This window comes from Leishmania infantum, chromosome 5, assembly GCF_000002875.2.
Source record: "Leishmania infantum JPCM5 genome chromosome 5".
NCBI classification, from domain to species: Eukaryota; Euglenozoa; class Kinetoplastea; order Trypanosomatida; family Trypanosomatidae; genus Leishmania; species Leishmania infantum.
This window is the reverse complement of record NC_009390.2, coordinates 18,198-41,026: the sequence shown is the minus strand read 5'-3', so window position 1 is coordinate 41,026 and position 22,829 is coordinate 18,198. Positions and strand designations below refer to the sequence as shown.

The window sequence follows — 22,829 nt, the reverse complement described above, 5'->3', positions numbered from 1 at the left end:
TGCGCCACAGAGACGCTTATCCAGGAGCTCAGTATCAAACAGAGCGCGAAAAGGCACACAACGGCAAAATAAGAAACAGGCAGCAGCGGGAGGGAAGGGGCAGAGGGATGGCGGACCGCTCACCAATATCGCCCTTCCCTTCCTTCCCCTCACCACGCGCGCAGCTCTCTCATGAGGACTCGACATCCTCGGTGAGAGACGCATGGACAGGCATGCATACACATACACATAATACATATACACCATCGAAAAACACGACCGCCGAGCACGCAACGTCTACACAGACACCGGCACGCGTGCGCATACGCAGAGTGTGAAGCGCACACCTGGACGCATGCATGCTGCACGCACGCACAAACCACCACGCCTATGAAAAAGCGCGAGAGAGGGAGATGGAGAGGGACGCAACCAACGCGCGCATGGACAACGTCGAAAATGAAGTGAGGGCGAGCCGCTCGCAGGCGCGCAGCAAAATCGAAAGGAAAACAGAGAAACAGGCGAAAATTGAGGAGGAGGGGAACAGAAAAAGGAAAGCGAAGGAGACAAGCACTGTGTACCACCGCACATTTCTGTCACGATGCCCTCCGCTGTGTGCGTATGTGGCGGCTCTGGAGTCGAAACGAGAAACACAACCCAAGCAGACAACGACATTCCTCGTATGCGTGCCCCCGATCCGCCCCCTTACCTCTCTGCGTGTGCTTTCTGGGCGCCATTCATCGCTTCCCTGGGTTTCCCACTTCCTCCTCTCTCGCGGTTCCGCTCACACAGCGACGAGACACATTCGCCTCGAGTCGAGAGCGGTGTCGCCTGTCTCGTTTTATTCACCGACACATACGTGCACACATGTCAGATGTACATGGGAGAAGGCAACGGCATGCTGCGTGTAGTTCGTCCTCGAACACATACGCCAGCTCCGCCTGCCCTTGCATACCCCCCCTCTCTCCTCCTCAACTCGTTGTTTGTCTAGAGAGACGCGTGCACCTAGAGGGGAGAAGAATGAGGAGCAGGCAGGCATCGTAAGAGTTGTGAGTGAATGTACACCACCGTCGTGAGACGGTTTCTGCTTTTCCACACGTAGCAGATACAGACAGAGAGACACACGTGCAAGCATACCCGGGAAAATCGCCATCCTTCTCTTGGCGACTCCGCGGCCCTCACGCAAAGTCGAAGTAGCCAGACTGTGCTGTCTGGGCGGCTGTCGTGGTGCTACTGCTATTCGAGAACGCCGACGTATTCGTGCCGAACGGAACGCTTACGCAGCGGCTATTCGGCGTACGCAAACCGCTGTGGCTGGTCACTGGCGCCGACGTCGATGCTGTCTCTTCCTCATTGTAGTACAGAGCTGCCTCGGTGGCGCGCATCGCCTCGAAGGCGTGCGTCATCGCCCCACGCTCGCAGATACTCGAGTCCAGCGGGATACCTGGTGTCGACTGTGCCTCCTCCGTTGACAGCGGCCGCAAGGCACTGCCGTAGATCTTGAACCATGGGTACTGCAGCGCCTCTGCCGCGTGTGGTCGCGAGACGGCGTCGAAGTTAAGAAGTGCTTTGTTGAGGTCGATCGCCTCGGCACTGATGCCGGCCCAGCGAGGCCCTTCGAAGCTGAGCGAGTTGCGCATTTCCATCACTAAGCTTGCCTTGTTGGCGAAGTTCTTGAAGGGAAGCGCGCCGCTTAGCATGACATACATGATGATGCCGGCGGCGTACACATCGAGACGAGACAACAAATTCTTCGTCGTGGACAGCTGGGCACTCTGCGTGATGGACTGCACCGTCTCCGGGGCAGCATACTTGAGCGTGCCGCACGGGGTCGCCAGCATCGGACTGTCGCAGTCCAGCGACTCGACCGACATGTTTCGTACTGGTATCGGCCTCTGACGCTGGAAGTGCGTCGCCAACTCGCGCGAGATGCGCGGCCGCTTCCGCTCGCAGCTTCGAGCAAGCCCAAAGTCGACGAGGACGACTCGAAACGGTGCCTCGTGCGTTGAGATGATAACGTTCTCAGGCTTGACGTCGCGGTGGACAATGTGAAGCGTGTTGTGCAGGTACGCAAGCGCGCTCAACAGCTGCCGCATTACATTCAGCACCATCGCCTCCGTGAACTTCTGGTCCTTGAGGGCTTGGAACAGCTCGACGCCCTCGATATACTCCGTCACAATGACGACGTAGACGGGGGTCTGCACACACTCGATAAAGCGCACACAGTTCGGATGCGCCGTCTGGCGAAGCACGTGCACCTCGTTGATGACATCACGCACAAGCTTGTCGCTGGAGAGGTTGCGCTTGGCGATCATCTTCAGCGCCACCGTCTGATTCTCCTGCACGACGTCCCGGTTCGTTGTGCTAACAGCCTTGAAGACGGAGGCGAACGTGCCTTCGCCGAGAAAATCGTAGATGTCGTCGAGCATGTACAACTCCCCAATGTCCTCGATCAGCGGGAAGGGAAGAGAGGTCATGATGGGCAGAAGCGAGAGCAGGATAACAAGATCGGGGTAGAGACGAAGGGATACACAGCGGGAGGGAGGCAGCACGCGCAGCCACACACGCAAAGAGAGAGGCACTCGCACGCAAGCACGTCGAGACCCGAGGAACGACAGAAAAAAACGACAGAGAGAGAGAATGATGGGTCTGCCCGTTCAAGAAGGAAAATATAAAAGCGCAGAGAGAACGCGAATCACCTTTAGCCGTAGATGCGCTCGCCAGAGCGACACAAACGTGAAGAGGTACCGCAACACACACACACACACAAAGACGTGCACCTCCTGCTTCTCCCCGAGAGGGTTCTATCCACTATGCTGTACACGATGGGACGAAGCTGCGACGTAACCGTACACGTGCCCGCCTGCAAAATGCGCCGGCCCACGGTTCCCCGGAGATGGAGAAAGCGGAAGATGCTTAGCAGCACGACAAGAAGAAGCGTCTGACCGACAACGTGAACTGTTTATGCGTGTCTTCGGCTGCTTCAGGAGCCACAACAACTCCGTCAACCGTACCAACGACGACGGCACCAGGCAGAGAGCAACAAGGAAAGATGCGAAACAAACCGAGTCTTGGCTGCACTCGGCTAGAGAGAGAAAGAGAAGACAAGGCTGTGTCGGTGTGCTTGAGTGTGCGTGTGTGTAACAGCGGGAGGAGGGAAGGGGTTACTCGGCGACAGCGGCAACCTGCACTCAACAGAAGCAAACAGTTGAAAAGAACAGTGGAGGAGGAGGAGGAAAGGGGAGGCGTACGTGGGTGAGAGGGTGGCGGCCGCCGTCGTCACGATGGACGAGTCGACCGGGTGTTGAGAACGCGTACCAAGGGTAAGCCACCGCTGTGTTTTGAACGAGTGGCGGGGGGAGCGGGTGCGGCACGAAGAGAGAAGCGTTGTTTGTTGATGGGGCGAGGAAGGAGGAGCGATGCAGTGAGTAGAGGGGAACGGATGGTGCTCAACGCGCACACCCACATCATCCCGGCACAAAGACAGAGGTGACAAGAACTAGCTGCGGATAGGGGCGTCGCTGCGATGTCGAGTTGCCGTAGAAGTCCCCTGCCCCGCATCGTCCACCGCTGAGCGAAGGAGGTGGGGACGGACGGTGCGCGAAAAAAAGAAAGGGGGGGCGACAGGCAATCGCCCACCTCAGTGCCTGTGCTGACGTGATTTTTGTTTTCAACGTAAAGTGTGATCGAACATAGCGCTCGCACACACCCCTCCCTCACGCCGCTGCCATCGCTGCCCTCGACTACTTTGTTGGTGTGCTGGTCAGGGAGTGGAGCAGCGAGAGGCTGCAGCAGTGACGCACTCGAAACGGCGAGGGATCGATGCACTGTGCGCAAGCCAGTGACCAGGGGAAGAAGAGAAGAAACGAGTGGCACGGAGGATCCTCTGTCTGTGCGCGAGTGGGGAGGGGAGGCACCGTGAGAATTAACCTCAGCAACCGTCACCTGGGCTTGAGGAATACCTGGCGAGAGGTGAGGGAGAAGGAAGCGCGGCGACGGCATGCAACAATACAGACGGCATCTGCAGTGGAAAAAGTCGGCGGTGCACGAGTGGTAGAAGGGCAGGCAGGGGGGGGCAGATGGTCTGGTGAGCAAGCGGGTAAAGAGGCGTCAAACGCCGCCTGCCTGCTGCACTCGCTCCTCTGCAAAGTCGCGGTAGTACTTTCGGGAATAGTTGTAGGCGGAAAGCAACCGACGCGCGTCTGGTGTCGTTGCGCCGCTCTTTGCGGCCGCCAGCGCGACCACATCCTCGTCGCGCTGCTTCGGGAACTCGCGGCGGCGCCGCTGTGCGCCTCCCTCGACGTCTTCGATCAGCTCGTCCTGTGGCAGCCACCGCTGGAAGAGCTGGGCTGGGTTCTTGCGGGTGTACGGCACCACCAACTTCGCCTCCTCCAGGTGCTCCATCATGAAAGCCGCGTAGGGCTCACAATCGGTGAAGAGGACAACACCGCGGGGGTCTGTGGGCGCCTCCCGGACACGCAGCACACTGTGGGCCGCGCAGTAGAAGTCGAAGTGAACAAGGCGTCGGTGGCTGCCGTGCTTGGACCAGAATGGCACCGGCATAGGCACTACCGCCACGTCGGCCGTCTCCGGCTGCAGCACCTGCAGACAAGTAAACATCGACTCGCAGCGCAGAAAGAAGACGCGGCGGGCGAACGCCGGGGTGAGAGCTGCGGCGGCTCCCATCAACTCCTTCAGCGAGGGGTCCACGATGAGGAAAGAGTGTGTAGTGTCAGCGAGGAGTTGCCGCTTGAGGTACGCAACGCTGCGGCAGCCGAACACGACAACGCGCCGCTCGCCCTCCGCCTGCCACGGCGCTAAGAGCCGCTCCCGGACGCCGGCAACGGCGCCAGACTCAATTAGCTTTGCCCGCAGCGCCTGTCGCGCGGCGCCGCCGCTGACACACGGCATCACCGCCATGTTGTACTGGTCGTAGTAGAGGGCGCTCTCCACATCGTAGGTGCTTGTGACCGTGATGGTGCCCTTGGCGTTCGCCGCAACGCCTTCATCGTGGTCACGCAAGAGGCGCTGCAGCGAGTTTCTCTGTCGTGTGCCATCGCCGGCCCCTACGACGGCAAGTCCGACGGCCGCCACCGGCCGCAGCTGTCGTGAGGTGCGACGCAGCATATGTCGAGAGCTGCAAAACCAAACGCGATACACACGAGCGTCAGCCCCACGGACCAGCCACCGGGAGGAGGGAAGCAGAGAGGCAGAGCACAGCACTTTATAGAAAAGAAGCAGAAGAGGGGGTGGCGAGTTGACGGAAGGGTGCACCACGATGAGAGTGTTGCAACACTCTGTCTAGGAGTCGGCTCACCTCCTTTCGTGAATGAGGGTCCCCCTGCCCACCTGGCTGCAACACCGCAGAGGTTTTGCGTTTCTTGACAGTTGTTCCTGTGATGGCGGGCGTTTCACGCTGCGCAAGAGTGAAGGATGACGGAGCGGCGATGGCGCGCGTGCGGGGCGGCGAGGTGATGCGCAGAAAGGGGAGCAAACAAACTCACCAACGCCCACTCACACGCGCGCTCCCCGAGGCACGAGCTGCACCAGCGACAGAGAAGACGATGAGGGGTGGGGCGGGCGAAACGTAAAAGAGGAGAGACAGAGAGGCACCACCGCGAAAACGGCGACGCACAGAGAGAAGAGAGCAGACGCATGGCAAAGATGGGGCGCCGGACGAAAAAGAGAGGGTGGGGAGAGCTGCGCTCTGGCTGCCTCATTCGCCTTCGCCCGCTGTGAAGAACACGGCCGTCCAGCCGACCGGGACAGAGGGAGAAGACGGCGCCTTGCTGTGAGGTGAAGCGCGTGCGTTGGGCTTCCTCTTCGCTTCTTGTATGGTGTCATGTGCTTGCGTTTGCGTGAGCGTGGCTAGCTACTCCCTCCTCCCCTGCACAGTACCCGTCTTGCCGAGGGAGACAGATTGGGGAACGGGGGAGGGGTTCAGAAAGAAGCGAGTCAGGGCATCCCGCCAGCGCGAATGACTCTTTTCTGCTTTACACGTCCGTCTTCCGTAGTGCCCCAACAGCCGCGGCAGTAAAAGGCGCGTCCATGCATGCATGACGAGCAGGGGAGCACTGTCGGGGTCCGTCCTGTGGGGCGCTGTTGAAAAGCTTGGAGCACGAGTCTTTTCTACTCGCACTGAAAGGGATCGCTGATTGGGTACAGGCGGCTGCGTGCCCACTGCTGCACCTCGGCGGGACCAGACGCAGCAGCGACCTGTGTCGCGTGCTTCCATTGCAGTTGGGAGCCGCGGCTGAAGCGGGCGCGGTAGTAGCGGCTGGCGTACTGGGCATCATGCTGAAGCTGCTTCGCCTTGTCGCAGGCAGCCGGGAGGTGCTTCAAAAGCAATCCTACTTCATCCACCCGGCTAAGCTCTGACCTGGGCGGGATGATGTCTTCAATGACGGATCGCGCCGTTGGCACGGCAGGGACGGCGATGGGTTGGTGGTCGAACGGTGTGTTGAGTAGAAACTGTAAGCGCACCAGTCCACACGTTTGCATGGCGAACGTGACGGCACCAAAGGCCTTATCCCGCTCTCTCTCCTTTTCTTCCTTCTTAGGTCCTCCGCTCGTCACGCAGACACACGCACACACGCGGTTGGGAGGGATAGGAGGGAGACGATATGGGCGAAGAGCACTGAGGCAGTTCAGAAATGCGCACTCGTCCGCGGCAGCAGCGGTCAAATGCGTGTATGTGTGAGTTCACGCGCAGAAGAAGCGAGACGTGGAGAAGTGGAGAGGCACCGGAGCATGTATCGCAGCGACGCTGAGGGTGGTGGTGGTGAAGAGTCTCGGTCATACTCTTTGCTTTATCCTTTATTATGCAGCCTCTCACCCAAGGGACTGCATCGGCACCGCCAGCCGTGTTGACGGCGACGCGTCTGGACCCCTTCGAGAAGCGTGTGAAGCATGCATACGCACTTTCTGACAGCAATGAACACGGTTCCATGCGCACGCATCCTTCAGCAGGCAGCCATGCGTGCAAGCTGTAGATGAGTCTCTTTGCGCTTCTCATGCTCGGTGCTTCACAATGCGCCCCTTTCCAGCATCGCTATTAGCGCAAGTGGTCGACAGAGAAGCGGCACAGAGTCTTCATCCCACTCCCGCAGCCTCCTTTTTCCCGATGCCACTTCTGCACCCCTTGCAGCGTGTGTAGATCTTTATGAATGTGTACGCGTGAGCATGAGGCGTCTCTACTCTTGTGCTTTTAAGATTCGCGAGAAATAGCTTGACATCGCCGGCATCGACCGTCGTCTCCTCTCCGACACACACACACACATGATAAGGTGGCTCTAATATATATATATATATATATATATATATTTTCTTTCCCCTTGCAACGGGATAGCAAGACGCCGAGGCGCACAGGCAGGCAGGCCAAGCCATCACATATGAGAAGCACACAATCAAGGACAGAGGGAGAGAGGGGGAGAGAGAAAAAGGGGTCGGAGGTAGATAGATAAGAAACATGCGAAGGGACAAAAAACACGGGAAAACACAACACACAGGCACACGCACAACATACACAGGCACAGTGTCATCACGACTGCACTCCCCCTTCACTTCTCGCACTTCCTCGACCTCCTGTCCCAAGGAGAGTGCAAGTGAAGGGGGCGGGGGAGGAGCGAAGAAAAAAAAACGAAGATGGTCTGGGGCACAACCCGCACCTCATGTAAGACAGCAATAAAGCAAAAAGGGAGAAGAAGGCGAGGGTAAAGGTGCTGGAGGAAGCGGGGAGCATTCCGGATTTGTAAGAGAAGAGGTGCGCACATCCGACCGTCTCTCTCCCCGCCTCACCAGAACCACTCTGGTCCTCCGCACACACACGTGCTGGCTGGCCCACTTCCCTGCGCCTCCATGCAACCACACGCACCATCCTCCTCATCCCTCCCACACAGAAAACAAAACTCGCACATCTCTGCGTTGAGGGGGCGAGGTCCCCGCACAGGTAATAGAGAAGCCGAGAGAAACCAAGCGAAGAAAAAGCGGCACGAGCGCAATGTGCACACGAGGCAGTGCACCACATCGAGAGACAATGAAGCGGGTGGAAGAAGGGGAAGACGGGCACTTGGAGGCAACAGGCGAGACGACACACACACACACAGGTACAACTCAGGCAGACGCCCCTGTGAAGGACATTGGAGGTCTCTCAGTGGATATAGAAATACAAAGGCACAGCGAAGACACACCGCACGGCGAGGCTAGCGCACACAGCGGCAGTAAGAAAGACCATCACGAGCAAACAAAGAAGAAAGTAAAGCATGATGGAGTGGGTACACGAGCAAGCAGCGTAAAACGACGCAGCTATCCCTCCCTACACCAACGCCGCCACCACAACCATTGATTGTCCGCACCACCGCGACGGAGCTGCACAGCCTCCCTGGCGACGACGACATGCCTGCAGTTCGATTTACGCCCCAGCAGGCTTGAGGGCCGCCGCACACGTGAAACGTAAGAGAACACGCACGCTCCTACATGTGCATCTCTGACTCGGTAACTTTTATCCTATTCGCGCTTCATAGTTACGTGTTGGGCTTGCCTCTGTTGTTGGCGGGTGCTTTCCCTCTGTGCGTGTCTCTGCCTCTTTTCTCTCGTAGCGTGGTGCCTCCTCTCCTCCCTCCGCTCGACTTCTCAGCGTTCATCGGCCTCTCTCGCCTTGGGGGTTCTCTTTGCACGGCACATACACCCCATCCATCTGAGGTCGAGGAGGAGGAGCACGACCACATACATGCGAGCACGCATGCGCACGAGAAAGGACATGCTTACAAGTCGAAAGCCATCCTCAACGCCCCACTCACCCACCCACCCCGCCCATCGCCTCTCTCTTTTCCTACACAAACAGACGGATATTTCAACGTCGCCAGTGGGCGCACCGTCGCCTACCGGCACCGAGTCCTAGCAGCAGAGAAGAGTTCTAATACGAAAAAGGAAAGAGGCCCTGCCTACCAGCGGCTCAAGGGGAGCAAGAACACGAAACACAACGAACGGGAATGCGAAGAATCGTAAGCGAGCCGCCATGGCTTTCTGCAGATACGCGTGTCCACGGCTCCACCGCGCAGCACGAGCCAAAGCCCTCACGCAAGACCCCGTCCGCGCGGTGCCACGCAGCGGCACACAAGCGTTGCACCACATGCGCTGACGCGGCCATCTGTGAGCGGCCCCTGCCTCAACCTCTCCGCCCGCCACCGTCTCGCAGGTCGCCTCGCAGCCGCTTCCATCACGCTGGTCAGCACCTGGTGCTGCTGTCGGGGGGGGGGTTCGCGTTCCCCACACCAGCAGGCAGTGTCGGGGCCGGACGAGACACGCTGGCACTCGGCCTGATCGCATGGATGGCACAAGCGCGCTCACACGGTCGCAGGTCGCTCCGACGCAGCGCCGTCCAGGACCTGACCGCCGACACCACCAGCGGCACATCGCTCAGTCGTTTTCAGCAGTGTTGGCGCCTGGCCCCGTCACCACCAGAAGCGGCTCGGCACGTGGCAGGGACATAGGAGGGCTGCCCGGCTTTCCAACGCAGCGACTGTGGAGGGGGGGGTGCTGGACTCTGAGATACGGCGCACTGAGGCGTCCCCCATCGCCCAGTATTCCAGAGCGAAGAAAAACTACAGAACAGAAGCACGTGACATCCAGTTCCGGAAAAGGAAAAGGGGGTGTGCGGCAGAGGCAGAGGGCGAGAGAGTGGGAGAAGCGAAAACGAAACATGCGCGCGCAATACGGACACGAGTTGGACGAGTGGGCAAGACAAGTCAAGGATGAGTCAACGACAACGCCAGGGAGAGCAGAGAACTGTCTGCAGAGATCAAAGGAAACGAGAGAAGGAGGAAGCGGTGCGGAAGGCACAAAAGGTCGAGAGCGGACAACGTGGTGTGACGTGGTGGTGAGACAGCTTGTGAGCGCTCTGGCCAGGTCTTTGAGCAATCGGAGACGGAGATGCAGGGCGACTGCAAGTGTCACTGCACGCGCCAGAGGTGCACGTGTGCAGAAAAGAGCTGTCGGGTAGCGGCAATGCCGCCGTCTTCCTTCGCCGTCACATCAACCGCTCATCTCCCACGCTGCCTTGCCCTCACACCACAGAGACAGGAGACACGCACGCACCACAAGGCCTTTCTCTTTCCCCCCTCTCCCTCTGTCCTCGAGGTGGCCAGAACCGCCTCACTGCGGCTTTTTCATGCGCACGACAAAGCCAGGCGCACTCTTGGACAGTGTGCGCGGTGAAACCGGTCCCTTTGTTTCTCGCTGCACTTCCTGCCGCTGCGGCTTCTTGATGGCCATGCGCATCTTTCCATTCGCCACAAAAATGCAGCCCGCACCGTTCTGGTGCCCGGCGTAGTCAGACGTGGAGAAGATGGTGACAACACGAGCGTTGTCGGAGAGCCGTAGCCCATCCGCCTTCTCCTGGTGCGCGCGAAAAATGTACTGGTAGTTGTACCTTTCACAGAACATGTCCACTGCCCGGGAGCCAAACGTCTTGATATCCGGGCCTCGGGGGTTGGGGCCGAAGCCGTAGCGGTCGAGTTGCTGGTCGGGCGGCGCAGGGTCAGACCAGAGTAGGTCATTCACCATCATGCGCTGCGCCACGTTGGTGGGGTCCGCGCACTGCACCACCGGAATCCGCGGAAAGTTCGGGTCGGACAGAATCTCGAGGCGCTTGTCTTCGCCGCCGGAGTACTGCGGCAAGCCACCGTGAACGCAGAAGATCTTCTTGTCGATATCGGCGATCACCGGTAAGTACTGGAACACTTCGTTGACCGCCACCCACACATCCATGCCGCGGTCGCGGCCAAACTTGTCGAGGCACTGGTACTTGAACGAGCTGTAGCCGTACACATCCATGTCCCCGTTCACCTCGGGTGACTCATGGTTGCCGCGCAGCAGCGTCACCTTGGTGGGGTTGATCACTTTCAAGGCAAACAGGTACATAACGCACTCCAGGGAAAAGACGCCGCGGTCAACGTAGTCGCCGAGGAACAGGAGGTTCTGCATAGTGTACTTGAGCATCACGTCGTCGAAGGCGATCACCTTCTCCAGGAAGTAACCCATGTCGGCAAAGTTGCCGTGGATGTCGCCGAAGACGGTGATGGGAGACTTCAGGTGCACGAACAGCGGCTCCTTCGCCACCACCTCACGGCACATGCTGCACACGGAGATGACCAGCTTGCAGAACTCCGGCAGGTTGTCGTAGGTAAAGCTGTTGTGCGACGGGTTGGCGGCACGACGGATCATGTCGATCAGCCGCGTCGGGTCCACTGGTGGCTGCGTCGGCGAGTTCATGTAGTTGCGCATGTCCTGCAGCTGCATCATTGTGCTGTGGCTCGCCACTGCCTCGTCACCGACGCGGGAGCGCGTGTTCGGCGCACAGCCGGCGCGTGGGGTGTCCGGCTCGGCTACGCCCTTTGGGCCCACCGCGTTCTGGAAGAGATCCACAATGGTGACCGTTTGTGGCAGACTGACGTAGTCGTCCTCGCATAGCAGAACATTCTGGGAGAAGACGTACTTCTCCGGCAGCTGCGGGGCGCTGGAGGTGGCCTGCTCATCACGGCGGCGCTCGTCACGGCGGCGGCTGTGGAAGGCCGGCTCGGCTAAGATGACGGCCTCCAGCATGTGCATGCGCTCCTCCATGCGGTAGATGGTAGAGGTGATATCCGGCAGCAAGTCTGGCGACACGCGAGCGAGCCACGAGTTGCACTCTGCGGCAGACAGCTTAGCGTTGCTGATGCAGTCATAGTTGGTGTTGTTCCGGCCAGCGCGGATCTCATCAGTGGTGAGGAGGTCCAGCTCAACGGACCAGTCCGGCTTCAGGTTCTTGATGCGACCTACCTTGTACAGTGCCCGCCCATCCACCGAGTCCTCCACGCGGCAGCGCACGAAGAAGCCGGACACCATCGGGAACAGCTTGGCACGAATCTTGTGGTGCCACTCGGATAGTTTCTCACGGTTGATGGTGACTGCCTGAATGGTGTCCAGCGAGATGGAGGACTCGGTGCGCAGCGCCACGGCGTGGTGGTGGCCGCCAGGTGTCTCGATCGGCGCTTGCTGCGGCGACGGTGGGACTGAAGGAGGGTCCATGATGAAGGCGAACAACAAGTGTGCACAGGGAAAAGAGGAGCAGAAGCTGCGCTTCTTATCTGCTAAGAGTGCAGTGAAGCGGACAGCAGGAGAATGCGGTGGAGACTGCGCAAGAGGCCGAAAAGGAAAGCGACAGAGGTGTCGAGGCGAGTGTCCACCTCCTGATTTACTTCTTCACTTTGACAAGCAGCAGCAAGCGGCAGAGCAGATGCCGCCAAGGAGGCGTTGGCTCAAACAGAAATCACGAGTCCACTTCACGCACAAGTAGAGGGGAGGGGGGGGAGTAGTCGGCGGCTGGCGCGTGGTGTGCACACAAAACAACAAAGCCAAACAAAAGAGCGTAAAAACGAAGACGCTGTGAAACAGACGAGGAAGTGAAGAGGCGCGTCTGTCGAGTGTATCAAAGAAGTGCGGCACTGCGTTGCTACAGTAGACAGAGGAGGGGTGGAGGGGAAGGGAGAGAAGGCGTGTGAGGTCTCTTGTTACCCTTTTCCTTCGTTTTTCTTTCGTTCTCGTGCTGTGGAAGGCGGCGGAATGAAGATGAGCGCTGCCTTTGTGTGAGATGGAGCTTTCGAGTGAAGGGGTAGAACAGAGCGTTGTGCGGTGCGTACTTGTATGTGATGTGCACGCGTTATAAGCGATGCTGTATCTTGCAGGGATGGCTCTTGACCAAGAAGAACGACGGGCAACCAAGGAAATAGAGACGAAGGTGCGTATGCGTTGCTGCGGAAGAGGACGTGCCGTGGTATGAGGGTCGGGGAGGAAATAGTGAAGAAGGCAGGCAATGCAGACACTCGGGAGGAGGCAGTCGTGTGTGTGTTGTTCTCCGCTCTATACAAGTACGCTGTGACCAACCGCCGAGGGGTGCTGCGCCGCTAGACACACTGGGGCGCAGTGGGCTGTGCTGGAGAGAGAAGCGAACACAATATGGGCAGCCGAGGAGGAGCCAGAAGAAACGGAAGAAGAAAATATAAAGTGAAGCCTTCAGTGAAGACGGTGGGGACAAGAAGAGGTGAGATCTTCTGTTCGGGAGGGGGCAGTGATAGATGATGGGCCACGCACACACACGTCGAAGGCACACATACAGTGACGCAGGTACGTGAATGAATGCGTACCATTATGTGTTCGAGTGTGTGAGTGTGCACGTATGGGAAGCGGCGAATACGAACGTGTGAGCATGCATTGGAAGAGATCCAAGACGGCGAGAGCGAGATCGAGAAGTGGAGGAGATAAGAGGTATGTGGGGGAAGAAACAAAGAGGGCGCTCAGAAAATGAGAAGATGTCCAGCTAGGACGCCATGCGACCGTAGCTGCCGTCTTCCCGGTGCCTTGATGCATCCTGATACCAGAGAGTCAAGCGCCCCCCCACTCTCACAGTCAGAATGAATAAAGGAGGTGTAGTGGTGCCATGCCAGAGGCTTCGCAAGCACACTCAGGTGTAAGCGCATCCGCTCCACAAGGCAATGCCCCTTCCTCCGCCCTTTTCCACGTTCCGGTGCGCAAGACGATGCGGGCGGGGAGCGTATGCATGCTGAGAAACGGGGGAGGGGGTATCGCCTTCATTTCTTCCTAGATCTGATGCTCTGCAAGGCTTGGTTCTCCTTTCACGCTCCGTTTGAATGGGCGCTTTTTCCCTTTCGCCTCAGGGAGTGCACAAAGAGAGAGAGGACGAGTGCTGCTCGAGGGGAAGGGCGGGAGAGGGGGAGAGGGAGGGAAGGATGCGCCAGACCCCAAAGCGATACAATACGGGGCAGGCTCACCCATGTTTCACTCGCTTGCACTTTTATGATTTCCTTTTCGGCACTAATACTTGGCCGCCCCCTGAGGCTCAGCGAGAAGGCCCCTCTTCTTCAAGAAGGCGCGAGCGATTCCCGGCGCCACCTCCCCGACGGCCTTGAAAATGTGCACTTTCTCTGGCAGCGACTTGGCGATGAGTTGCTCGATCGGCATCCACTCCACCTTCCGGAACTCCTGCGAGGCGTGCAGCTCCGGAGGAGGGATGAGCACCACTTTCGATATGTTTTCAGACGGGGTGAAGAAGAGCAGGATACGTTGTTTCTGACCGACGTAGCCAAAGCGGCGCAGGTTGGCGTTGGAGGCGAGGGTGTAGGCGAACTTCATCGGGTCCCCGTTCGGTGGCGGAATCTCCTGGACAAAAATGAGGTCCTGCGGCTTCAGTCCGATCTCTTCTTCCACCTCTCTCAGGGCCGCCAGCCGGATGTCCACGTCACAGGCCTCGATGCCACCCTGCACACACTGGAAATGATCCGTCTTCATGCGCTGGCATCCAAGGAACTCCATCTTCTCATTGAAGAGAAAGACACAGACGTTGGGGCGATACATCATCGGGCACAGAGGGGGCGGGGATAAGAGCAGAAGCACGAAGAGGAAAGGGGACAAAAGCAAGGAGGCGAGACGAGGGATAAGGGTGCGCTGGAGATCAGTGACGTGAAGAAGGTAAACAGTCAGCAGACACTATAATGAAAAGGCGAAGGCGTTGAGCCGATGACCTATAGTGGTTTGAGCAGCACTGGTGGTGGAGGGGGAAAGGAGGGGGATGGAGTTTGATGGATGGCTGAAGCACGTCTGCTATGCAACACGTGAAAGCCCTCTATAGTTCAGCAGCAGCAGCAACGGGAGAGAATGTCAGCTGTGAGCTGCGTGTATATGTGTATGTGAGCGTGAGTGATCGGAGGTTTCTTTGGGGGGAGGGGGAGGAAGCAGTGTGAAAGAAGGCGCTTCCCCGGCACTGAAGAATAGCGCCCGGGAGCGTGAGTACCGGAGAAACACGGTAAATAAGGAGAGAGTGTGCACGATGGTGAGGCAAATTTCAGCGTCGCGCTATCAAGCCATGGGAGGCCGTGAAGAGCATCCTTCGCAGCAGCCGTTTTGCCGCCCATCGAGGTTCATGCAGAACAGGTTTGTGCAAGAGGAAATGGAGAGGAGAAAAAGTGGGTTAGTGAAACGGCTCGTACCAGTGCAAGCAGCCCACCACAAGGTAGCGGCAGAACACACGAAAGAGGAGAAAGAGGAGGCGAGGAAAGGAGCGAATGGAGGCAGACGGCTATGACTGTGCGTTCGGTGCCGACCGCCAAGTAAACGCCATGAAGGAGCCGTGAACAGCCATTCGATTGCGTGGACGGTCGTGTACGTGCAGGAAGAAGTGGTGAGGAGACTACAGCACAGTCGCTCGTCTTTCTTCGCCGCTACAGAGTGGCGCGCACTCATCCACTCGAATAACCGCTTGTGTGCTCATGGAGCGGGTCGCCACTTGAAGGAGTAGGACGTGGGGCACGACTGCGACGCCGCCTAAAGGCCTCCTCGTGGTTTAGCCATTCCTTTCTACGTTTGTATATTCTTTAAGCACAAACGCGTCGTGCATCTGCGCGCACAGAGAGCAAGGCCCGGGCATGCGGTGGCTGTCACGGTCACCCGAAAATTACACGTCGTTACTTCGTTCCCTATCTGCACCGCCACTCCCGCACCTTCTCTTTTACTTCTTTCGCGCGCCCCACAGCCCTGCAAAACAACCGACGCACGTACAGCGGAGTAGAGGGGAAGAGGCAAAACACAGCACAGTGGCAAGGAGGAACGCACGCGCATGCCCACTCAGGGATGCAAACAGAGAGAGAGAGGTGCGCCTGCAACAACACGTAGGCAGATTCAGTGCTGCTGCGGTTGGCGTAACGCCGCCAAGAAGACCTCCTTCGAGACTAGTTGCTTCTTCTCCATCACCTTGTCCGACGTCATCTTCTTCTCGGTGTCTAGAGCGGCGCTCGCCTTGCGGGACTGCGCGAGTGAGTTGAACAGCTGCACTACGCCCATGGTGGCAACAGAGCGGAGGCGATACTCGTAGTCGTGGCGGTTCTGATGAGGTAGCAGCCGACCGTGGCTCTGGCTCTTGACGGCCTGGTGCAAGATCTTCAAACCGACAGCCTCTGCTGTGCTTCGCTGCACCGGCGCCTCCTTCTCCGGCACCACACGCTCTCGCTTTCGCTTCCCCACAACCTCTAATGCAGCTTTGCCGATCCGGACCTTCCCTGCGGAGGGAGGAGCCGCGGCCTTGCCAGCCTTCGGTCCGCCGATGCTAACACGTGCGGCGCTGTCGAGGCTGGTCAGCTCAGCAATGCGACTCTGCAGAGTATCCTGCGCTAACTTGGGACTGCGCTTGACGAGTGAGACGACTTTCTTACTCTTAGCCCGCTTGGCTGCCTTGTTCTTTTTCGGCTTTGAGAGCTTGCCGACATCGCCGCGGAACTTGCCCGCCATTGTGCACTCGTTGAATGCGTGCGTCTGCGTTTAGGTGATTGCTCAGCTACGTGCGCCCTCCAGGTAAGAGGTGCGTGGGCTAGGTGTTATGTAGGCGTGTGTGAGGTATCGGGGTGGGAAGCGGTGGTTGAAAGGGAGCCAACGTGAATCGGGAGGGAGGAGGGCGTAAGATCTGAGGTGTGATCAAGTAGAAAAGGAAACACAGAGGAGTAGACGCCGAAAACCGGCGCTCACGACACACATGAGGAGGGCTGCAGGGCCAACAGTGCTAGGAGGCACCCAAAGGTAGGCAACGAGACCACCAGTGACCCACAAAACGAGCGTGACTCCGCTACACCATCAGGCTCGGAAGGAGGATGTCACCAACACTCCGCGGCAGCCCTTTTTGCGTAGGTCGCTGTCATGCGGTTCCCGGCGCGCAGGCAAAGGACACCTATGCCGAGCCACAAGGTCACCGAGAACTACAAGTGCACGCTTCGCGCTGCCGCCTTGCAACGCGCGCACTAGTCGTTGCTCCTTCTTCCTTACAGTCTCGCGCGCATAGCTGTCTGGGCACCTCCTGTCTTCCTTCTTTGTTTACAAGCCGAAAAACCACCGCAACGGGGATGGTAGAAGAAACGGAAGGGGGGAGAAGGCCGCGTCGCACCTCACAGACAGAGAGATCTAAAACAGATATCACAAGGTAATGCGTCATCGCTCACCGCAACCGCTTCATCCTTCTCTTTCTCTTCGCTGCCTCATTTAAAGGCGCACATTTTCTTTGTTTACATCTGTCTTCCGCTGTGTACTCTGGTGCAACCGCCGCTGCCGCGATCGCCGCTGGAAAGAGCAGCCGAGTAGGAGGAAAACAGGAAGCAGAGACAGCATGGGGCCCTCTCTTAGCTCAACGTTTTCCACAGAAGGATCGAAATCTGTCCCCATGTTATGTAGATGTAGCCCTTCATTTCGTGCGTGACGAAGGAGCCAAAGTTCTTGCCTACGACGCAGTGCCACACGCCTTTGTACCTCTTCACAAACTCGCGCTTGATGTGCGTCGCTACGGCGTTCTCGAGGGACTCCGTCTCGAAGGCCTCGATGATAAGATTTTGCGCCTCTTTGATCATGTCCTTCGGCATGTCCGCATTGTAGGACATCTCCAAGTATTTGAGCGGCATGATGACGTGATGAAGCTGGGTCCACAGCACTCAGCTAATGTATACAGTAATGCAGGAGGGGGCAGAGGAGGTGAGATGGTAGCAGCGCCTGCTGCGTCGGAAGTTGTGGTGCTCTCGAGTCAAAAAGACAGGCTTTGCAGGCTGCGAAACACGGTCACACACCAGAGAGAAATACAGGAGAGCTCCGCTGCAGAAATCAATAGGCGCTCTGTAGTCGCACCGTGACGTGGGCAGCGCCAACGAAGGATCCACCACTTAGTGAAGCGTCTCTCTTTTTTTAATGCTTCGGCAATGCAGTGGTTGTCGCAACGCGCGGCTGCTCCTGCTGTCTTTGCAATGGCGGTCAATTTGTGTGACGGTGCTCTAGGACTCAGAGACGTATCCAGAGGCAGACAAGCAGAGAGCAGACCTGAGTGAGAAGAGCGAACAGGCAAGGCAGTGCGAAGGCAGCACAGCCATCAAGCCAGAGGCACGAGCAAAAATGCCTCGCATCAAGATGGCCACTCACCTCGTCGAAGGACTCACCAGTCGCGGGCCATCTCGGTAGAACACATGCATGCATACATCTACGGATGTGGCTGTCCTTGCGCGCATGCTCGCTCTGTGCTATCACCGCCTCACCGTTACATATCAGCGCCATCAGCCAGATGACAGCTCGGCAGAGGATGCTTCACACCACTGATCTTTTATCTCAGCGTGTCCATTCGGCCGTGCAACGTGCTTCCAAAGCCAGTCCGGCCGGCCCCCTGTCACAAGGCCCCGTCCGCGAGGTGCCACGCAGCGGCACACAAGCGTTGCACCACATGCGCTGACGCGGCCATCTGTGAGCGGCCCCTGCCTCAACCTCTCCGCCCGCCACCGTCTCGCAGGTCGCCTCGCAGCCGCTCCCATCACGCTGGTCAGCACCTGGTGCTGCTGTCGGGGGGGGGGTTCGCGTTCCCCACACCAGCAGGCAGTGTCGGGGCCGGACGAGACACGCTGGCACTCGGCCTGATCGCATGGATGGCACAAGCGCGCTCACACGGTCGCAGGTCGCTCCGACGCAGCGCCGTCCAGGACCTGACCGCCGACACCACCAGCGGCACATCGCTCAGTCGTTTTCAGCAGTGTTGGCGCCTGGCCCCGTCACCACCAGAAGCGGCTCGGCACGTGGCAGGGACATAGGAGGGCTGCCCGGCTTTCCAACGCAGCGACTGTGGAGGGGGGGGTGCTGGACTCTGAGATACGGCGCACTGAGGCGTCCCCCGTCACCAGGGGCACTCCACCACGTAGGAGAGCAATAAGGGTACCCAAAAGTGATCTTCCGTGCAAGGGCACATTGGAATCTGCGCACGCAGCAACTTTCTCGTCAGGTGCGGTAGCCGCAGGAGCTGCGCGGCTACGCTCATCTGTCGGACTCCGCTTCTCTTCCACGGCTACTGATGCCATCGGTATGAGGCGTGCTGCAGTGTAGAGAGAAAAACACAGCGGCACGCTCGCAGAGGATTCATGAGCGCACGAGTGTTATGGAAAAGAAAGCTGCGCCTGCTTCCCTCAATGCCGCTACCGCTGCATCTGGCACGCGTCAAGCAGCGGAAGAGGAGGAAGCTGGCGAGGAGGGCATAGACGGCCAGTGTGTGCCAAGAGGGAAAAGGAATCGAGAGAGCGGGGGGAGGCGGGCAAGGCGCCCCCTCCCTCCCCGCAGCACACGCAAACACGAGAGCCAATCAAGATGTCGAAAAATGAGCAGCGCTGAGGGGAAACAGTGAAACGGGCCGGGACACTCCACCCACCGAGTCGACAAGCAACGGCGAAATAAAAAGAAGGGCGCTCACATACAAGTAGCCGTGGTACACCCTGACACGGTTTTCCGGTGGTGCGCGCGTACATCCCCCTTCTCTGTTGTGGTAAACGTTCAAAACAGTGCTGAGTAAAGAAAGAGGCGAACGGGAAGCCCGCGGAAGTGGTGGTCACGTAAGAAAAGGAAGGGACCTGCTGGAAACCAGCAGTAAAGAGAAATACGGATGCGCATGAGCAAGCCCCGCCCAACCATTCTAACAATGAGGGCAGGTAGGAATGAGGCGCACATAAGCGCGCGGTCAGACAAGGATAGGCCAGCGTACTGATGCGCGGTGCAGTGCCCGCTGAATCACTTCTTCGGCTCCCCAATCATTCCTTGCGCTGTGCCAAACAAATTGACTGGACTGTTTCCGTCGGTGATGAGGTAGCCCTTTAGGCCGAGGCTGCTCAGCAGCTTCACCTGTGTCTCGGGACCTGCGCGGGCGATGGCGACCAAGGTGTCACGGCCAATGCAGTCAACCATCCGCTTCACCTTCTCCGCCTCTGCCTCAGCCGCCGCTCGTGCCTTGGAAACGTCTATCTCATTCTGCCGCTGGGTGTACTCGAGCTCCAGAGCTTGTCGCTGCTGCAGCTTCTGCAGCTCTGCCTCCGCTGAGATACGGTACGCTTTCGCCCGCATCTCCGCCTGCTGCATCTCAGAGCGCACTTCGATGAACAGCGCTTCTGCGCGCGCCTTTGCCTCCGCGACGGACTGCCCACTCGCCTGCACTGCCTCGCTCTTCGCCTGCAGCTCCAGCCACTTTGTCCTTGCATTCTCCACTTCGATCTTGTCAAGCAGTTTCTGCCGCTCCAGCTGCCCTTTGGCCTCCTGGTCCTTCAGCTCGTTGCCATGACGTGCAGCCGCCTCTTGCGACTTGGTCGTAATTTCAATCGCGAGCTGCACGGACTTCTGCAAGCTGTCGCGCGTCTTCTCGTCCGTCGGCTCCGACGACTGAACATCGATGTTCGTCACAACAAAGTCGTTTGCGGTGAAGCGCAGATTCTTCTTCGTCTCGCCAGCCTCGTCGACGCCAAAGACAGCAGTGCGGATGATTTTGGCAGAGTTGCGGTGAAAGGAGTCGAAGTCCTCGGCTGCGACGGCGCCGCGCACGCGGCTGGCGATGGTCTTGCAGCAGTCGCCGATGAAGTCCGGCACCGAGAAAGTCCTCCGACTAGGGTTGGCGCGGTCGATGTCAAAGTACCAGTTGTACGACAGCCGCAAGCGTAGGCGAGCGTGATCCGACGTCTCCACGACAATGGTGTCACTCGAGAAGCGCGGCCCGAGAAAGAGCTGGAGTGATTGCAACGAGTTCGGCACCTTCGGAGTGCCGCCGCTAAGCGAGAGCACGGTGAACTCTTCATGCGGGGCCAGCATGACAAGGTTTGGGCCCAGCACAATGCGCGGCTGCTTCTTGCGGTAGTCGTAAATCTGCACTGCAGCGTTGTGCTGCACGTTGAATCGGACAATACGGTACTTTTCGCGGTGGCTGACAAAGCCGGGGTTGCGCTCACTCGTTTGAATGCTGCCGTTCGGAGACTCGAGGAGCTCCTCGACGGCGAGCGGCAGGTGCTTCTCCCACAGCACCTCGTTAACATCCAGCATGTAAGGCTTGCCAATGACTGCACGCACCTCGCCCGTTGTCGTGTTCATTATGTAAATGCCCTCGTTCTTGTCCAGCGCCATCATACGGCGGTGCTCCAGCAGCTTCACTTCGTTGGCGGGGATGTACTCGAGAGGGCCGTGCACCATCCATCGGCTGCCCGGCTGCCGCTTCTCACCTCCGTCACGGTACTCACACACCGCCTCCAGCAGCAGCGCCTCTTCCTTTCCGACCACGAGCACCTGCTCGACACCGCGCGGCATTGTCTCCCCTGGCTGCAGGAAAAAGGTGCACTCGCCACGGCGCACAAGCGTCTCACCGAAGCGGTTATGGCCGGTGTCGTCGACGGGGTGGTGAATGATCACATACTCCTTCGCGCTGAGTGAGACAGCGGCGACATCGGCCACCTTAGTTTCGTAGGCATCAACGATGTGCACTGGTGCGTCCTTCAATGTCACCTGCCACTGCTCCCCAGCCCGCCGCGCCTTCCCATACACATCGGTGAAGCTGCGCACGGCGCTCAGGCGCAGCGCCTTGAGGTCGCTGAGCATGGTACCCTGTATCAAGCCCAGGACCGTCTCCTCAACAGATTTGAGATACGCTCCCAATGCCCGCACCAGCCACTTTTCCCCCGCCACCCGAGGCACCCCGCATCGATCGGTGAAGTTGACGTTCGCCTGCACCAGCAAGGCAGTGTTTGGATAAATGACCGTTGCCTTCACCTCCTCCACCACCACCACCTCAACGCGCGGGATGTACGTTTGCGGCCCAGCCACCATCCACTCCGTACCCGCACCGACACGCCTGTCCGCATCTTTGAAGTCGCGAACGCACCGCACGTGGAGGCCAGTGTTGGGCGGGATCAGCTGCAGCTTTTGCACGCCTTTACCGTCCCTGCAGTCCAACTCTTCGCCGGGGTACAAGGGAAAAGGCTCGCCTTCAAAGCGGATCTCAGAGTCGCCGAGACGGAGCTTCACCTGCCCCGACGACTCCAACACCACCTCCCCCGCCTCACCTCGCACACATGGATTCTTGACAACACAGTAGTGACGCGGCGGCACCGACACGCACGGGCACGGGTCAAACAGGCATGTCTCGTGCTCCTTCCGCGTGTAGACGACGGGCCCGGAGATGGTGCGAGTGACGTTGGTGTTGTTGTCCAAGATGTGGATGTAGTGGTACCGCTTAATGCGGATGACAGAATCAGTCATGGCTCCCGGTCGACAAATGGGAAAGCCGCTAGAGGGGAGAGACGCAGGAGAGAGGATGAGGCGGGCGACCGAGCGAGGGATTGGCAGTGAAACACACTTTCGCCAGCGCTGCACTACAGAGGTGAAGTGGATACGCACTCTTCTGCCGTCCTTTGCCGTATTGCTTATGTTGCGTGCTGAGCTGCTTTCACTCCTTTTGGTGCACTGAGTAGCAACGATGAAGATACTCGACGAGGGAAAATCTCGTCGCCGCGCGTGTCCGTGAAGGGACTGCAGAAAAGGTGGACACGCCAAAATCAATGTTTGAGTGCTCCTCAGAGTACACGCACACGCGCATTTCGTGGTGCTTTTTTTTCGGTGGGAGAGGAGAATGTTAGAGCGAAAACGGAAAAGGAGTTCGGGAAAGGAAATCACAAATCAGCGGGCCGTTTTGGCGAGTAGAACAAGAGCATGCGCAGAGAGCGCAGCGCACCAGTGAGCCACATTGTCCCTAGAGGGTAGCAGGACAGTCACGGCGAAAGGAGCAAGCAAGAGATGCTTCCCGTTCCTACAGCTCTTCCACGTGTTTTCACCGTTTCTCTATCCTTGCGCGTATAGGTGCATGATTGCGTGTAGGCCTTCATCGTGGTGCATCTAAAAAAGAAGCCTGACCTTGACGTCTGGGGCACGCATGCAGAGAAAAAAACCTGCAAATGCAAGACTCTATGCCTCCATGCTGCCTCACGCGCAGACAC

At 58.5% G+C, this 22,829-nt stretch overlaps 8 protein-coding genes across 8 annotated transcripts; all 8 read right to left on the bottom strand.

Annotated features, from left to right (window-relative positions):
• Positions 1-1,154: 1,154 nt before the first annotated feature.
• Positions 1,155-2,453, bottom strand: LINJ_05_0130 (putative protein kinase; the record flags this gene model as incomplete). The annotated part of the gene is made up of 1 exon (XM_001462946.1): positions 1,155-2,453. One exon carries the CDS (start codon positions 2,451-2,453, stop codon positions 1,155-1,157), a length of 1,299 nt encoding a protein of 432 aa, XP_001462983.1.
• A 1,633-nt stretch (positions 2,454-4,086) lies between these two features.
• LINJ_05_0120 (conserved hypothetical protein) lies at positions 4,087-5,103 on the bottom strand (the record flags this gene model as incomplete). Its single annotated transcript, XM_001462945.1, has 1 exon — positions 4,087-5,103. One exon carries the CDS (start codon positions 5,101-5,103, stop codon positions 4,087-4,089), a length of 1,017 nt encoding a protein of 338 aa, XP_001462982.1.
• Positions 5,104-6,105: 1,002 nt separating this feature from the next.
• On the bottom strand, positions 6,106-6,477 carry LINJ_05_0110 (conserved hypothetical protein; the record flags this gene model as incomplete). The annotated part of the gene is made up of 1 exon (XM_001462944.1): positions 6,106-6,477. The coding sequence occupies one exon, from the start codon at positions 6,475-6,477 to the stop codon at positions 6,106-6,108; it is 372 nt and encodes a 123-aa protein (XP_001462981.1).
• A 3,651-nt stretch (positions 6,478-10,128) lies between these two features.
• On the bottom strand, positions 10,129-12,042 carry LINJ_05_0100 (putative phosphoprotein phosphatase; the record flags this gene model as incomplete). Its single annotated transcript, XM_001462943.1, has 1 exon — positions 10,129-12,042. The coding sequence occupies one exon, from the start codon at positions 12,040-12,042 to the stop codon at positions 10,129-10,131; it is 1,914 nt and encodes a 637-aa protein (XP_001462980.1).
• Positions 12,043-13,845: 1,803 nt separating this feature from the next.
• Positions 13,846-14,385, bottom strand: LINJ_05_0090 (NUDIX hydrolase dihydroneopterin triphosphate pyrophosphohydrolase/hydrolase; the record flags this gene model as incomplete). The annotated part of the gene is made up of 1 exon (XM_001462942.1): positions 13,846-14,385. One exon carries the CDS (start codon positions 14,383-14,385, stop codon positions 13,846-13,848), a length of 540 nt encoding a protein of 179 aa, XP_001462979.1.
• Positions 14,386-15,705: 1,320 nt separating this feature from the next.
• On the bottom strand, positions 15,706-16,311 carry LINJ_05_0080 (conserved hypothetical protein; the record flags this gene model as incomplete). The annotated part of the gene is made up of 1 exon (XM_001462941.1): positions 15,706-16,311. One exon carries the CDS (start codon positions 16,309-16,311, stop codon positions 15,706-15,708), a length of 606 nt encoding a protein of 201 aa, XP_001462978.1.
• Positions 16,312-17,189: 878 nt separating this feature from the next.
• Positions 17,190-17,465, bottom strand: LINJ_05_0070 (putative dynein light chain; the record flags this gene model as incomplete). Its single annotated transcript, XM_001462940.1, has 1 exon — positions 17,190-17,465. The coding sequence occupies one exon, from the start codon at positions 17,463-17,465 to the stop codon at positions 17,190-17,192; it is 276 nt and encodes a 91-aa protein (XP_001462977.1).
• Positions 17,466-19,593: 2,128 nt separating this feature from the next.
• LINJ_05_0060 (putative major vault protein) lies at positions 19,594-22,095 on the bottom strand (the record flags this gene model as incomplete). The annotated part of the gene is made up of 1 exon (XM_001462933.1): positions 19,594-22,095. The coding sequence occupies one exon, from the start codon at positions 22,093-22,095 to the stop codon at positions 19,594-19,596; it is 2,502 nt and encodes an 833-aa protein (XP_001462970.1).
• Positions 22,096-22,829: the final 734 nt, after the last annotated feature.